The sequence below is a fragment of the Oryctolagus cuniculus genome, chromosome 3 (assembly GCF_964237555.1).
Source record: "Oryctolagus cuniculus chromosome 3, mOryCun1.1, whole genome shotgun sequence".
In the NCBI taxonomy this organism is placed as follows: Eukaryota; Metazoa; Chordata; class Mammalia; order Lagomorpha; family Leporidae; genus Oryctolagus; species Oryctolagus cuniculus.
In genome coordinates this window covers 39,158,270-39,175,374 of record NC_091434.1, presented here as the reverse complement: position 1 = coordinate 39,175,374, position 17,105 = coordinate 39,158,270, and the positions used below count along the sequence as shown (strand labels likewise).

General features: G+C 43.5%; 1 protein-coding gene across 2 annotated transcripts; it reads left to right on the top strand.

Moving 5' to 3' along the window:
• Window positions 1-1,474: 1,474 nt before the first annotated feature.
• BZW1 (basic leucine zipper and W2 domains 1) lies at window positions 1,475-17,029 on the top strand. Of its 2 annotated transcripts, none has more exons than XM_002712577.5 (12): window positions 1,475-1,903; window positions 3,105-3,178; window positions 5,784-5,960; window positions 8,230-8,324; window positions 9,308-9,373; window positions 9,972-10,107; window positions 10,843-10,952; window positions 11,096-11,266; window positions 13,062-13,208; window positions 13,507-13,645; window positions 14,805-14,927; window positions 15,367-17,029. In XM_002712577.5, the coding sequence occupies exons 2-12, from the start codon at window positions 3,115-3,117 to the stop codon at window positions 15,396-15,398; spliced, it is 1,260 nt and encodes a 419-aa protein (XP_002712623.1). In that variant the 5' UTR covers window positions 1,475-1,903; window positions 3,105-3,114; the 3' UTR covers window positions 15,399-17,029. The 2 variants fall into 2 exon arrangements, with proteins under 2 accessions (XP_002712623.1, XP_002712622.2); XM_002712576.5 differs by lacking the exon at window positions 1,475-1,903 and adding an exon at window positions 2,256-2,409.
• Window positions 17,030-17,105: the final 76 nt, after the last annotated feature.

Below are 17,105 nucleotides of genomic sequence, written 5' to 3'. Positions count from 1 at the left end.
GTTAATATATGAAATACTTAGCAAAGTGTCTAACATATATTTACTGCATAAAAATAACTCATTTTTGTTAGTGCAACATGGTAACTTGAACAGAACTTCAGAGGTGAAATAGTTTTGGAGGAAGAGTAATCTGTAGCACTGAAGGTTGTACATTCGGCAGCCCAAGGGAGATGCCAGTGTCCAGATCGTGGGGACTGGGGATTTGGGGGAAAGGACTGGGTTGGAGGCCTCGAGCTCTGACTCCTGCTACTTCCCCTGCCCCCCACAGCTCTGCCATCTCCCACCACGCTCCACAGGTCCTCCAACAGAGCAGGCACTCCCCAGCCCCAAGACCTTCCAACTCTGTTCCCTCCACTTGGAGGGGCACAGAAGCCGGGCTCAGCAAATGTTTGTTTAACGATTCAGTAGATGGGTTTGGAACGCTTTTAAATGGAGTGAATGTTAAGTCCCCGAGAACCTACAAGGCTTTCCTTACCGAGGAAAAAGAATAAAAGGTGAGAGTATACAGGAGTCATCAGACAAGCAAGGCCTTTTCAGGCAGCCGGGATAGTTGGACCAAATTTCGAAGTATCTGGGAAGCACTCTAAAAGCCCAGAAGGGGTAAGGAAAGTGAGGACTGAAAAGAATCGTTGGGTCTGTTAATTATTTCAGGTGGAGGGACAGCGGTCAGATGGTTAATGAAAGGAAGCTGATTGGAGTCGACTATTCACCAAAATGTTTGATAAGAGAAGCAGCATTCCGGGAAGGTGATTTTAGGGATTAAGCCTTGTTTTTGAGTTTCATTGGAAGGTGAGTGAGCTAGCAGATGGAGAGAAGCAAACAACTAAGGTACAACGAAGAAGAGCAAGAGGCCGGCTCCTGGAGACGCTGAATGTCTCTGTACTGAGTTTTGTAACGTCTCCAGGAACCGTCCCATCTGACTGTCCCCTAGCTGTTTGTGGACAGCACTTCCAGTTGAGAGCTTTTCAAAGCGTGGCCCCTAGACCAGCAGCGTGCACATCAGCATCGCAGAGATCTCATCAGAAAGGCATTTTCGTGGCTCCCACACCAGACCTGCAGAATCTGCAACTCTGCAGGTGGAGCCCAGCAAGCTGCTTCGACAGACCCCCCCCCCCCTCCAGGGGATTCTGACGCTCTCCAGGTCCCCACAGCCACCTCATTGGGGAGACAACGACAAACAGGGCTGCGGCGTGGCAGCCGCCGAGTTTCCCTCCGAACCTACAGCCTGCGCCTTCCCCACTCCTAAGAGGGGCAGCGCACGACCCCACCCAGCCAGCAACCGCAGAGCTGCGTCTCGCTCGCTTGGGACTTAGCCCGAGCCACTTCCGCCAACCCCGGCCGGGCTGGAAGCGAGGTGTGGCTTCCTGCGGCCGAGCCGAGCCACTGGGCCCGCCCCCGGCCTCGGCCCACGCAGAGTCCCAGCGCCCCCAGGCCCCCTGAGCACCGACTTCCGGCGGAGGGGCCGGGGCGGCTGGGCTGGGACGCGGGGAGGACGTGCCCAAGTTCGAGACAGGCGGGGGCGGCCTCCCTTTTCCACCGGCTCCGTGGACAGAGGGGCCGCGTGAGGCTGCGGCAGAGGAAACACAGGCTGGTGTGGGACAGCTGTCCACGCTCCCTGAAACCCCGCGAGGGAATAAAGCAGCCTGGGAACCCGTCCTCCATCCCACTGCCTCCTCTCCCACCCCAAGCTCCTGGGAATGGGAAGGGCGGAGGTGGCGGGCCGATCAGGGAGGGGCGCGAGGTGGTGCAAGGGGCAGAAATCTCGCGATAGCAGAGCGCCGGGCGGGGGCGGCACCTCTTCCCTCCTCCTCCTCCTCGCGTTAGTTCCGGTCACAGAGGAGACACCGCCGCAGTTGCCGCCACATCGGGGATTTCTGGCTCTTTTCTCTTCGCCTTAAATTCGGTGAGGCACGGCGCGCCGTTCGTCCCGGCAGAGATTGCCGGCCCGTCGTCGCCGGGCAGGGGGCGAAGGAGGCGGCAGGCCCGGCGCGGCTTGTCCTGGAGGGACCCGAGCCGGGGTCGCCGCAGGAGGCAGGGCCGGCTCCGGGGCCTGGATTCGAGCGCTGGGAGAGCCACTTGAGCAGGGGAGGCCGAGAGGCGGCGGCGCCGGGTCGGGAAGGGGAGCTGGGTGCGCGCCGCGGCGCCGCAGGCGAAGGCAGTGGCCGAGGCGGGCCGTCCGGGCCCGGCCCGGCCTGGGTAACAAAGCGGCCGCGGCCTCTGTTGGGTGATGTACGCGTGGGGGGTTCCGGCGGGCGGGGCGGAGGAGCCGCCACCACCGCTGCGGCCGCCTCCTCCGCCGCTGCTTTCGCTGGAGGGCGGGCGGATGTACGGGGCGGCGGGGGCCCCGGCGCGGAGCGCCTCGGCGCCTGTGGTCCGCTCCTTGCGGCGGCCGCCACCACAGGCGACGGGGTCAGTGGAGATGGGCCCGGAGGGACCCACGGCGCCCGCTGTGGCCGAGGGAGAGGGGCCCGAACGAGGGGCGGGTTGTTGTTCGCTCGGGCGGGAGGCGCGGGGAGGGTGTGGGTTGCGAGACACGTGCCCGGGGAGGAGGCTTGGGCTGCAGGGCCTGGAGCAGAGGAAGCTGGAGCTGCCTACCTGAGTTCTGCAGGCCCGAGTGGTGCCAGGGGCGCTGCAGTCGCAGGCACCGACTGTGGGGTAGGATACTGCTGCTGGTAACCAGGCCTCCCAAGGGAGAAGACTCCGCATCGGACACTCTTAGAATCGGCAAACGCGTTTCGGCTACCTCCTGACCAGGGCGGTGTGCAGTGCGTAGAAGTAGTGGAAGATACAGGCAGATTGAGAGAGGAACGTGGAGGAGCTGAAGCAGTCAGTTGTGTGTTTATGATGGGTGTGTGTCACTACTCTGGCACCGTAAGGTCATCTAAGGTTGTAGTTCACAGCGCTTATTTAAAAGGCTTCCAGGTAGCAGATTTTTGAGGTTACATTTAATTCAAGCGAAGGTCATTCTCTGCTTGGAGTAGCTGCATTGGCAAGCTGGAGGTGTGTTGTTCAGTTTGTGCGTGAGCGGACTGAGTGAGGTTTGATACTTTGTAAATGAATGTTACGGCATTGATACTTTTAAGGTCATGTTTCTCTTTCTCTAGGGTGTCTTTTATGAATAATCAAAAGCAGCAAAAGCCAACGCTATCAGGCCAGCGTTTTAAAACCAGGAAAAGAGGCAAGTATTTATGTTTATCTTAAAGGTTTGTTTATTTGAATGGTAGAGGGACAGTGAGAGAGAGCTAGATCCTTCCATCCTCTGGTTCACTACCCAGATGGTGGTAACAGCTCGGTCTGGGCCAGGCCAAGCCAAATGCAGGATCCAGGAACTCAGTCCTGATCTCCCAAGTGGGTGTCAGGGGCCCAGTGTACCTGGGCCATCCTCTACCGCCTGAGCAGATGCATTAGCAGGAAGCTGGATCAGAAACCAAGCAGCTGCTAGGGGGTGCTTGGTGTCCCAGGTGGCAACCTACCCTGCGGTGCCGCGCACTGGCCCCAAATATTTCACTTTAATATCTGTCTTCAGACTTCCAGAATATCTCTTCTGTCTTTCTTTAAAATTCCAAAGACAGAGACAGAGATCAACCAACTTCCTGTTTGCTGCTTCACTCCCCAAATGCCCACAACATCCCCAAGTCAGGACCTGGTAATTCAGTCCAGGTCTCCCATGTAAGTGACAGGGACTCAGCCATTTTAGCCTTACCTGCTTCTTCCTTGGGTGTACATTAATAGGAAGCTGGAACCAGAGAACTGGGTCTGGGACCCGACGTGCGGAAGGTCGGTATCCCAAGCAGTGTCTTCACTGCTGGACTGAACCCTCACCCCATATTTTGTGTTCCTGTGACAGGCAGTTGGCATAGCACTACCATCTCAAGAGAAATACCAGGAAGGAACTTCAATTTCTAACTAATTGCCATTTCAGATATACTCATAATGTTCATATTTGTACTGTTTTCCCAGGCATCGAGTGTTTATATCAGTGTATCTTTAAGCAGGTTAGTGAATGTCATTTTTAGTGTGAAGATAAAATACATTTTAAAAACATCTATGTTTTCTTTCACTAGCTAACAGTTTAAACAAACTTTTGCTTGAGCAAAATAGTTAATTTAAAAAAGGAGAGCTCCTCACATGGTCACTAATACCGCAAATTTTGTGAAGATTTGTGGGACATAAATCAGGCTTTATCCATGGAAAGTAATTATGGAACACGTATGGCACTGTCTTTGAAATTAAATGTTTGTCACAGATTTATAAGGAAAAGTATTAGAATTATATTTTAACTACTTTCTGTGTTAGTGGATGTGTAAGTTAATATTGAATTCTGTTGGGCGGCATTCTGGTGAGACAAAGCCAAATGTATGTGGTCTCAGAAATATTTTGTATTAACCATAGTATTTTTCCAAAACAAGTTATTGTTTGTAAGCACATAACCTTACTTTGCAGGAATTTTTGAGGAAATAGAGAACTAGGTCAGCTACTGATAATAAATCTGAGTGGCAGGTGCTTTGACATACATAATATGGAGTCTGACCTTTGTTTTGGTCTGATTCGGTTTTAGTCTTTGCAGATTCATTTAGATTTAGCCAGTAAGTTTTCTGAAGGAACAGGAGTAGTAAACTAGAGCAGTTTGGCAGCAGTGGGAGAAAGTCTGGATCCTCTGAGTTTGTGGATCACTGGTATCACCCTGGATAAATAGTAGCAACAGATAACACTGTTGCTATTGTTACCGCCAGGGAGAGATGTGACTTCCCTGGTTTCTGATTAGGATCCAGACCTGGCCTCCTGGCTGGGGTGAATAACCATCCCTGTTTTCCTAAGACTGAGGGTGTTTCTCAGACACACAACCTTCAGTGCTAAAGTCAGGAAACTGGTGGCCAGAGAGGGTTTGTTATCCTAGTGCTGTGTGAAAATTAAGGTGTCATCTCACCTAGGTGAGGAAGCTATTCAGTGAAGGCTAAGTATGCCCAAAACAGTGTTCTGAGTCTGAGTACTTTCTATTCTCTCTATATTTTGACATTCACAATGACTTTCTGATAGAAGATACTGTTCTCATCCACATTGCACAGTAGGGGAATTCAGGCAAGGAGAATGAGGCTGGTTGATCAAATTCAGACTGTTAAGTGGTCATAAGGATTTCTGCTGTGAGAGCTACAACACAGTACCATTTTTCAATTACCTAATTTCTGTGACTCAGTTTCCTTTCCCAATAATGGGAATAAAGAGTAACAAGGCTGTTGATAGGATTAAAGCAAAACCCCAGCACAGTTTATTTCCTGTATTGAGTGCTCAGTAAATGTACTTTCCCAATACCAGCTGAGTGGTTAAGTGAAAAAAAAAAAAAATGTTAACAGGCATTTTAAAGAAAAGAACCAGGAACTCCAGTGTTTGGGCAAAATTTCAGAGGAATAAAATTTAAGGTTTAAAAGGATGGTTGGAAAGAGGGGACATTCCAGGTAGAAATTGCCTTGACGCAGAGGACCATAAAACACTAGTAGCTCACTTGTGAGATTTGTTTGCAGAAGTAATAGAAAAGCCACGTGATTCTTGTGACTGGGACGTCCTGCCTTGCGTTTGTGGAGGATGTGTGTTCATTCTTCTATCTCTCCGTGCGTTTGCTTGTTGCAGGTCTTGTGTTTGCCTTTTTTGTAACTATCAAATTACATGAAATTGTAATGAATGTGGTTAACTTACTCTGTAGTTACACTTCATTAGGTGATGATCTCATGGCATTTTGATAAGCCTTTTTTAAACTAATAAATGGTTTTGCTTCCCCCTCCCCCTAGATGAAAAAGAGAGGTTTGACCCTACTCAATTTCAAGACTGTATTATTCAAGGCTTAACTGAAACTGGTACTGATTTGGAAGCAGTAGCGAAATTTCTTGATGCCTCTGGAGCAAAACTTGATTACCGCCGATATGCAGAAACACTCTTCGACATTCTGGTGGCCGGTGGAATGTTGGGTAAGTGTCTGTTTTGTGGGTTTAATAATTTAGAGAAGTGTAATGTATGGAGATTATGGTAATTATTTTGGTAAATTATTATTATGGTAACTATATTTTGGTAAAATATGGTAAATTTTTGTAAACCTCCCAAAATGGGATGGGTTTTAGTTATGCTGTGTTTTTGTTTTTTAAGATTTTATTTATTTGAAAGGCAGAATGACAGAGACAGAGAAAGGAATCTTCCATCCATTGATTATTTCCTGGAGTGGCTACAAATAGCTGGAGTTGGGACAGGCTAAAGCCAGGAGCTTGGATCCCTGGGTCTCCCATGTAGGTTGCAGGGACCTAAGTACTCAGGCCATCTTCCACTGCTTTCCTTGGCCCATTAGCAGGGATCTGGATTGGAAACAGAGCAGCGAGGACTCGAACCAGTTCTCTGACATGGGATGTCCGCATTGCAAGCAGTGGCTAAATCTGCCATGTGACAACACTGGCCCCAGTGTTTTGTTTTTACCCCCATGGGCTTGGCTATGTTTTCTTCTGGAGTCATAGTGTCCGATTGCCTTGCTCTGTCTGAACCTGTTTGAAGTCTGAACCATAACTTCTCTGAAACCAAAGTTCCGGTAATATCCCCAACTAGGGATTTTTTTTCCTGACCTGTGCTTACAGACTGCCAGTTAATGGATAAACTTTGTTCAGTCCTGTAAACACTTTTATATATTTGAAAGCTCTAGTTCTGCACTGTTTAATACAGTAGCCGCTAGCTACAGGAGGCAGGTCCAAACTGAGATGCACTGTGATGCAAGATACACATTGGTCTTTAAAAAACTTAATAGAAGGGGCTGGTGCTGCGATATAGCAAGTTAAACTGATGCCTGTGGATGCCTGTGGTACTGGCATCCCATATGGGCCCTGGTTTGAGTCCTTGCTGCTTCATTTTTCCCTGCTAATGCACTTGGGAAAGCAGTGGAAGATGACCCAAGTTCTTGGGTCCTCAACACTGGTGTGGGAGATGCAAATGAAGTTCCTGGCTTTGACCTGGTCCAGCCCTGGCCTGTGCTGCCATTTGGTGAATGAACCAGTGATGGGAAGATCTCTGTCTCTCCCTCTCTCTTTGTAACGGCCATTCAAATAAATAAGTAAAGCTTTAAAAAATGAAATAAATAAAATAACAACAGAAAAGAGAATGTAACATTTAAGTATGTCAGAAGTTTTCAGAGCAGTGCCTCATTGAACTTTAAAACCATGCTGTGATGGCATCAATTCCGGTTTTATTCCTACTTAAATGATATGGAGTCAAGTAATTGCTCAGTGGCAGAACCAGGAACTTAAAATTCATACCTTCTAATGTGTAGAAAAATGAGTACTTTCATTGTATTACCAGTTTGTAGTAAGAAATAATAATGCGATCAAGAAGCCTTTTTTTAAAAAAAGAGAGAAAGCTATGTGATAAGGATTTTCAAGCATACCCTAAAGAGAGAATAGTGTAATAAACATCTGATCTGTTACCCAACTTCAACCATTTAACACAATCCTACTTTTTACTTCCACAGACTCCATCTCATCCCATTTTTTAAAATATAAGGTCTCTACTTGTGGGTTTTTGTAGCACAGCCTCTTAAAAGCTTGAAGGGTTATTTTATTTATTTTCAAAAGATTTATTTATTTGAAAGGCAGAGTTAGGGAAGGAGGGTGGGGAAGAGAGAGGGAAAGAGATCCTCTAGCCGCTGATTCACTCTCTAAATGGCCACAATCACCAGGGCTGGGCCAGGAGCCTGGAACTCCAACTCTGTCTCCCATGAAGGTGCAGGGGTGCAGGTACTTGGGCCATCTTCCACTGGTTTTGCAGGCACATTAGGAGGGAGCTGGATTGAAGTGGAGCAGCCAGGATTTGAATCCATGGTCACACGGGATGCCAGCATCTGGTGGTGGCCTAACCAGGTGTACCACAACGCTGGCCCCCTTGAAGGGTCTTTTTTTGTGTGGAAAGTAATCAAACCCAGCCCTAAACGTCTCCACTTGACAGGTTTGGCTCTGTTGAGTAGCTAATTCAGTTTCTTTGGACTGCTAAGCTAGGTGGTTTTATTTTTTCCTGTATTGATTGTTTCAGTGCATTCGTACACAATGAGCCAGTCAGCTGTGTTCCTACTGACAAATTGATTGCGTTCAATTCATCTTGAATGTTGTGTCATGTTATTTCATAATGGAAATCCTTATAGAAAGTGAGATTGAAATGATTGTTAATTTTAAATCTGTTACTGCAAATTTGTTGTAAAATATACCTTAGCCCCAGGTGGTACACTGGCAGATGACATGATGCGTACAGATGTCTGCGTGTTCGCAGCTCAAGAAGATCTAGAGACCATGCAAGCATTTGCTCAGGTGAATGAAACTTAATTATTCTCACTTAGCTACTATCCATCTGACTAATTGTTAAGGAACATTCTGCCTTTAAGAAATCTTGCATCTGCTGGTTCACTCCCCAAATGGCTGCAACAGCAGGAGCTGGGCCTATCCGAAGCCAGGAGCTTCTTCTGGGTCTCCCATGAGGGTGCAGTGGCCCAAGCAGTTGGGCCATCTTCTGTTACTTTCCCAGGCCACAGCAGAGCTGGATTGGAAATGGAGCAGCCGGAACTCAAACCAGTGCCCATGTGGGATGCCAGCACTGAAGGCGGCAGCTTTACCTGCTACTCCATAGTGCTGGCCTGAAGGAATTTAACTTTTAAGGGATGCTGTTCTTGGTACACTCTGATAGATAGAAACCTTAGAAGCATTAAGGAGAACAAAACAGGAAAAGATTCAATTGATTTCTCCTTTTCCTGTTTGTCTAGAAGTAGTCTTTCAAAAAAATGTCACCCCAGCAAGATAAACTAGTTCCCTATTGTGAGCTCCCTGGTTGAATCATGTGTACAACTGTTTTAAAGATAAATGAGTTATAGGCAAGTTAGCTTATTAATCATGATCTCTCTTGAAGCTTCCTACGTGGTTATGTTTGTTTTATTATAAGCAAAGAATTAAAATGTTTCTAACCTGAAAATGTCAATAGGAAGTGTTACAGTTTTATTCTGTTCATGTCCTACAAATGGCTAAATGACTTGTATTTGGGTACAGTTAGTCCTCATTTAATACACAGCAATGTAAACCTATTGAAAAGTGGCTAGTATTAAAGTGCTAATAGTATTGGTATTTTGTAGAGTTTGGAAGTTGACAAACTTCACAAGCTAGTTTAAACAGCTTATAAGCTTTTATATTCAATGGAATGTTTTAGAAGTCCTGAATGGGAGGTTCTCATTGTTTCTGACCTAGTTCTTTTAGGGATTGACTTCTACATGAATGATAGTAAATCCAGTTAATGTTTCTCATAGGTATTTAACAAGTTAATCAGGCGCTACAAATACCTGGAGAAAGGTTTTGAAGATGAAGTTAAAAAGGTATGAAAACGTAGTATGGATCAGAAGAGGGAATATTAAATCCTAATTCTACCATAGACTTGAGATCATTTTAGATATTTAAGTAGACTGATTGAAATATAGTTTGTGGGTGTATCATTTAGATTACTAAAACATTTCTAAGTTGCTGAACAGTTTCTTATTTCTGTCCAAACAGATTGCAGCAGGCTTAAAATCAAAGTGAAATTTGGTAAAGGATTAGAGTTAAGATATTAAGTAAAACAGCCTGCTTGGTATTTGAGTCCCTGTCTTAGAAATTTTGTATGTAGATGTACAGAAAATGTAATAAAGCTAGTAGTAGCCTATATGAAATACTAGATTCTGATCTAATTATTAGCTAATTTAATGTTCAGGAAAACTCTGAGATGAATTTTATTATCCATATTGTATGATTGAGGAGACTGATACCTAACTTCTGTGTCTCATGCCCAAGATCACTCAGCTAATGAGTATGATAACTAAGATGTAAACTTGGATGGTTAGGCTCCAGAGCCCATCCTTTTAACTTATATAGTACACCCTACTGCTTCTCTTAATGTAATGCAATTTTTTTTAAACTCTTAACTATTTACTTTTGCAGCTGCTGCTTTTCTTAAAGGGTTTTTCAGAGTCGGAGAGGAACAAGCTGGCTATGTTGACTGGTGTTCTTCTGGCTAATGGGACACTTAATGCATCCATTCTTAATAGCCTTTACAATGAGAATTTGGTTAAAGAAGGTAATGAACCTTTAGTAAAGGATGGTCTTTAGTCACCTGAGGGTGGGGCACATAGCAGCATGAACAGTGAGCTGATGTAAAGGCCATAGTATACTGTTAATATGTGGGACTTTGGTGATAGTTTATCCTCCAATTTAATAGATTCATCCCTATTCAGTAGACATTAAATGTAAACCTTTAGCGTTCCAGGCTTAATAGCTTTCTTTAGGCAGACAACATACAGCCAAAGTTTAGGTGAGTGATTATATTTCATGAACGTAAAAAGGAAATCAATGCTGTGAAAACCCAGAAAGAGATTTATGCCAATTGGAAGATACGGAAATAAGTCTTAATGGAGAAGATGACATTAGAAAAAAATGTCAAGCTAGAAAGGAAAATCAGTTCCCTATTGTGGTTCAATAGTTGAGTTATTCTACATAGTAAGTTTTTATTTGTTTTTACAGCTAACTTTTATTTTTTCCTAACTACTTGGAGCACCAAGTATTTAAGGTGCCTTTAATTCTCACAACAGCGCTGTCAAGTGTAGGAACTTTTACCCATTAGAAACCACTTGGGCAGAAGCATACAGCAAGCAAGTGGTGGTAGAAAGGGAAGTTGGAGTGAAACAGTAAACAGTACATAGGAAAGTTCATTGTTCAATTTAGGGAGAAAGTGAGTAATGTGGTTGAAAAAGAGGGTATACTGTCATTGAGGGCCAGGAAAGTACTTTCTGTTAACTAAGCTCTTCTTTTATAGGGGTTTCAGCAGCTTTTGCTGTAAAGCTCTTTAAATCATGGATAAATGAAAAAGATATCAATGCAGTAGCTGCAAGTCTTCGGAAAGTCAGCATGGACAACAGACTGATGGTTTGTAACATTTTTCTTCTTGTTCCTGCTAACGCTTAAGAGAGTCTAGTGAGAGAAGGTCTTCGTTTTTGATCCATGAAAAGAAAGACTGTGTTTCTTCATCTATATAGAGACCATTTAACCATGTTAAGTTTTCCTTTCAGGAACTCTTTCCTGCCAATAAGCAAAGCGTTGAACACTTCACGAAGTATTTTACTGAGGCAGGCCTGAAAGAACTTTCAGAATACGTTCGGAATCAGCAAACCATAGGAGCTCGTAAAGAGCTCCAGAAAGAACTTCAAGAACAGATGTCTCGTGGTGATCCATTTAAGGATGTAAGCTGCTGTGTTTAAAACATCTTTTAATGGTTAGGTTTCTGGCCTAGAAATTTTCACTAATGAGAGGATCTTTAAAATATTTCACCAGCGTAATCTGAAGTCATAGTTGCTGAATGTTACAATGAGATTTTGCCTTCCTTTTTGTATGCTTAATCAGTGCCTTACAAAGCCTAGAAATGCTAGCACTTGGGGATTTTGTGGAGTGTAAACCAGTGGACAGACCTCATCTTTCCATGTCTGGCCCTTCCTTGCTAGTCTGCTGTGTGTAAAATGATGTTGGGACTCAAGGCCTCTTCTAGTTATACATGCTCTCTAGTTATATGTGATACACCATATAGTCGACTATACACCAGTTGCACAGAGATGGTATTGATTTTTTTTTTTTTTTGAGTTTTTTTGTTTTTTTTTTTAAGATTCTTTTACTTATTTTAAAAAAAGAGTGAAAAAGAGATCTTGTATCCACTGGTTCATTCCCCAAATGGCAATAGTGATTTGGGTTGGGCCAGGCTGAAGCCAGGAGCCTGGAACTTTTTCCAGGCCTCCCCCTATAGGTGGCAGGGACCTAAGCACTTAGGCCATCCTCTGCTGCTTTCCCAGGTACATTAGCAGTGATCTGGACTGGAAGAGCAGGCAAGATTCAAACCAATTTATGAGCTGGTGCCATCACAGGTGACAACTTAACCCACTGTACCACAAAGCTGGTCCTCAGAAAGGTGTTTTTATGCTTTATTATTATAATTATTATTTATTTATTTATTTGAAAGAGTTACAGGGGCCAGTGCTGTGGCGTAGCAGGTAAAGCCACCGCCTGCAGTGCCAGTATTGCATATGGGTGCTGGTTCAAGTTCCAGCTGCTCCACTTCTGATCCAACTCTCTGCCATGGCCTGGGAAAGCAGTAGAAAATGGTCCAAGTATTGGGCCCCTGCACCCATGTGGGTGACCTGGAAGAAGCTCCTGGCTTTGGATCAGCTTGGCTCCAGCCGTTGCGACCAATTGGGGAATGCAACAACGGATGGAAGAACTTTCTCTCTCTGCCTCTCCTTCTCTCTCTGTGTAACTCTGATTTTCAAATAAATAAATAAATCTTTGGGGAAAATAAAAGAGAGGTAGAGATAGAGAGGCCTTTCATCCACTGGCTCACTTCTCAAATGGCCACAACAGCTGGAGCTAAGCTTATCTGAAGCCAGGAGCCAGCAGCTTCTTCTGGGTTTCCCACACACGTGCAAGGGCCCAAGGACTTGGGCCATCTTCTGCTTTCTCAGGTGTATTCACAGGGAGCTGGATCAGAAGTGGAGCAGCCAGGACTTGAACCAGTGCCCATATGGGATGTCGGGGCTTTAACCTGCTGTGCCACAGCGCCAACCCGTTTTTATGCCTTTTTTTTTTTTTTTTTTTAAATTTTATTTGAAAGGGAGAGTCACAGGCAGAGAAAGAAAGAGAGGGCTTCTATCCACTGGTTTACTCCCCAGATGGACACAATGGCCAGAACCGCACCAATCTGAAGTGAGGAGCCAGGAGCTTCTTCCTGCCCATCTCCCATGTGGGTGCAGGAGCCCAAGTACTTGGGCCATCTTCTGCTTTCCCAGGCCGTAGCAGAGAGCTGGATTGGAAGTGGAACAGCTGGGACTTAATCCGGTGCCCCTATGAGTTGCTGGCACTGCAGGTGGTGGCTTTACCTGCTATGCCACATTGCCGGCCTCTGTTTTTATGCTTTTATAAAAGGCCTAAATTTGATGTGTGAAGCATCTGTGTATCAAAACTGACTGGTTATTAATTTTGATTTGTTTTCAGATCATTTTGTACGTCAAGGAAGAGATGAAAAAAAACAACATCCCGGAACCAGTTGTCATTGGAATAGTCTGGTCAAGTGTAATGAGCACTGTGGAGTGGAACAAAAAAGAGGAGCTTGTAGCGGAGCAAGCCATCAAGCACTTGAAGGTAGTAAGGCGTTCCTTCCCCAACAAGCTGTTGTGCTTGCCAGTGGGAGTAAGTGTGAACAGTCTCTGCTTCTCTAGAGTCCATGGCTCTTGGGAATGATCCACCAGTAAGTAGAGAAGTAACATACTAAGTATGGATGAAAGCACTTTAAAGTCTGATTAGGACCTTCCTTGGTTTGCAGGTTATTACCAACATACTCAAAAGTAACTGAAGCCTGTAACTTGATGCATGGTAGGAATTTTGCGAAGGACGGTCCTTGTAATGAATAACTGACTGTTTTCTGCCTTCCCTTTAAAAGCAATACAGCCCTCTACTTGCTGCCTTTACTACTCAAGGTCAGTCTGAGCTGACTCTGTTACTGAAGATTCAGGAGTACTGCTATGACAACATTCATTTCATGAAAGCCTTCCAGAAAATAGTGGTGCTTTTTTATAAAGGTAATTTAAATTTTGTGAGTGTATTTTATTAAAAAAATCTGTCATTACTCAGTCATTAAAATGGATTTCTAGCTGAACAGCAGCACCCTGGAGTTCTTCAGCTCTAGTCACCAGACAGAGTTGTCTCTAATATTGGGTGCTTTTAGTGCCCTAGTATTGACAAGGTAGAATCTAAAGCTTCCATGATACAGCCCCAAGCTTTGCCTCCTGTGCTCTGTCCACCTCAGAATCCCCAGGTTCCTTCCTCAGATACACTTTGCAGAGCCCTGGGCCGCAGCCTTCGTGAAGCCAAGCTTCTCTGCACTGGACCTCAGTGCCGACTTCACTCGTCCTTCAGGACCGATTCAAAGCGCTTCTGTAAACCCCTGTTTCAGTTACTCCTTTTCTGTGGTCCCAGTTTCAGAAACCTAGTCTGAAGTGGCTAGTAAAGGCACAACCTCTGCTGGCTTAGAGCCCATTTTAGTTACTTAATTTGCTTTGGTCAGTGATAACACGTTCTGAAATTCTGCACTCAGACCGCCCTTGAGCTCAGTGAGTATGGGTGATATGCCTAAGCGTGAGTACTGTTCCCTAGTTATCATCAGTGATTTTGTAGTGCCTGTGCTCTGCCACGCAGAATAGGAATCTGCCTTGAACCCCAGCACTTTGTAAGAAAGTTGGGAGTGCCCCATGCTTCGGTGATTATCAGTTTGTGGTAAGGGTTCTTAAAAGTGTTTTTCCCTACTTCCCTCGCTTAGATTCTCATATAGGTACTTTTACACTTTTTTTTTTTTTTTTTTTTTTTTTTTAAACAAAACCATAGTTCTTTGGCAAACATTTGGCACAGCTATTAAGATGCTGCATGGGATGCCTGTATCCCTTGTCAAGCAGGGTGCCTGGGTTCTTGTCCCAGCTCTGCTTCTGATGCAGACTTCTTGCTCCTTTAAAAGCGCTGTATCACAACACCAGCCCCTTTGCTTTATCTTTACGATTTTTCTTGAGATTGTTAAATTGGTGTTTTGAATGCAGATTCATCTTGCAAACAATACAGGTACTTTTTACTTAGCTTTTTCTTGGGATCTTACTTCTCAGATGTTTTATTTAGGTGGTTCTAATTCTGCCTGAGGCAGAAAAAAATATTAGAACCCGCCCTAATGTACTGGTTGATGATTCTTTATAGCGGAAGTCCTGAGTGAAGAGCCCATTCTGAAGTGGTATAAAGATGCACATGTTGCAAAGGGAAAAAGTGTCTTCCTTGAGCAAATGAAGAAGTTTGTAGAATGGCTCAAAAATGCTGAAGAAGGTGAGTCTTTCCTTGGTGCAGCTTGTTTGGTAAAGCTTAGCCATGCATTTTAAAATGTCATAGTGCACAGTCGTCACGAAGTTTGTGGTCACACATGCTTCCTTCTCTCCTGAGCCACCATTTGTACTAGTGTTTGACAGACCTGCAAATAATCATTTGTTTTAAGGCAGGTGAGAAAAACTCGACTTTGTACAGTATTTTGATGGCTCAGCCATAATCCTATACATTCTTTGGAAGAAAATTGAAATTTTTGAGAATAATTAATATTTATGAATTTTGGGATTTGTAAGTGAATACTTCAGATATCCTCCTCATCTAAAAGTTTTCTTAATCTAAGGATATTAATAAAATTTCTTATGGTTTCATAAGGAATTCAGAATCACAAATGGAAACTTTTGCTTCGATACATAGAGCTTGACTGCATTTTCCCCTCTTTTAGAATCTGAGTCTGAAGCTGAAGAAGGTGACTGAATTTTGAAAACCACACCCTCAGTAAAGCGAACAGGAGTTGTAGATAAAATGTCATGTCTCATGTGTCCTGGTTCTTACATCTTCCTACCTCCCTATATCAAGCATGATATAAGGGCTTTCATGGCAAATTTTATTTTTAATTGTTTCTATGGTTACTAGAAATGTTGGGTTTAGTTTCTAAAACCATGTTTTAAGTAGCTACAGGAGCTATAGATTTGAATCTAATGTTGCATTAGTCTTTTCAGTTATCTTCTACCTCCTGTATTTTCTACTGTAATAATGTAATTTAAGGCCTTCCACAATGAACAGTTCACTTTATTCCCTGGGTTTTCTATATAAACAGTTTTCAGTATGATTTGGTTAATAATTTGTTATAAAAATTCTGTTTGCAAATTAAACTGTAAAAGTATCCAAAGTCTCAAAAAGCAATGATTTGTGTGATAATTTGTTCTGCCCAGAGCCCTACTCATCAATGAAAATTTCATATCTGATAATTGAATTCATTGACGTGATTCATGAGTATTTGGATTGTTGCATGTTAACATTTTCTTGCAGTTTTAACCCTAGATGTCCTTAAGCTCGGTTGTTTGCTGTTGGTTTACATCCTTAGTGAAGCCATGAAAAGCAAACTTCTCAAGTTTGAGAGATCTTATGTGGCAGAGGTGGTGGGAAGAAAAATGTGGAGCTTTTTCCGTTTGGGAAACTTCCTGCATTCAGTTTGTCTGTATCTTTCTAGGCAAAAGATGGATATTCTTTTCATACGGGCATTTTCAAGTGTAACTTATAGAAGTCTTATTGTTTAAAATATTCTGTGCTCAGAATACACTTAGATTGATAGAAAAAGACTTGTAAAATCTATGAGTAAAGGAAATGATTGATGTACTAAACCTGGTGAAAATGTTAGAGCTCAGCATGTTTGAATTGATCTGATCTAAATGTAATTTACATTCCCTATTGGCTTAAAGTATTTGTAAAGAGTTAGTGCAGTGACAATTCTGTATTCCCACTTAGTCATACTGGACTGGCTTCATTTTCTTAACACACTTGTAATTGCTCAAGCATCTGGCTAGTAACATAACTCAGATGCTGTTTTTTAATTGCCATGAGCCAAATATTCTATACAGTTGATCTGTTTATTTTAATGGCTGCCTTTTAATTATCTTTCTTTTCTTGCTGCTACCCATTTATGTATGTACTCATTAGGACTCATGGTGGGGGGGTTGTAGTTACCCTTTTTTTTTTCCAGTGGAAAGACTGTGTTAAAAGTGAACATTTTGAAGATTTTTCAATTGGTGAAAGATACTGTGGTTTAAGGCCACCAGAAACTGAGTGGAGATTACCCCTTTGGAAGGTGCCATTCTTATGAGCCAAGAATTTGGTGTTTAAAATTTCATCTTGAAGGAAGAACATGTAATATACTTTGAAATAAAAGTTTAGTGACCTTAAGAGCATTATAACTGATAACATTGTGAATGGGGTGAAGTTGTTAAATGAATAACTTTCATAGTTTTCATGCACAGGCAAAATGTATTCACTAGATTTCTACATAGTAATCTGCTTTTACTTTGTAATTTGTAGTCCTCAAAAGACTTATTATTATTTTTTTTTAATAAAGTCCATCCTTACACTTAGGTTTAATAGATCAGTCTTTTTTTTTTCTTTGTAAATTCCATGTTAATACCTAGTGGTACTGTGTGTTTTGCATTC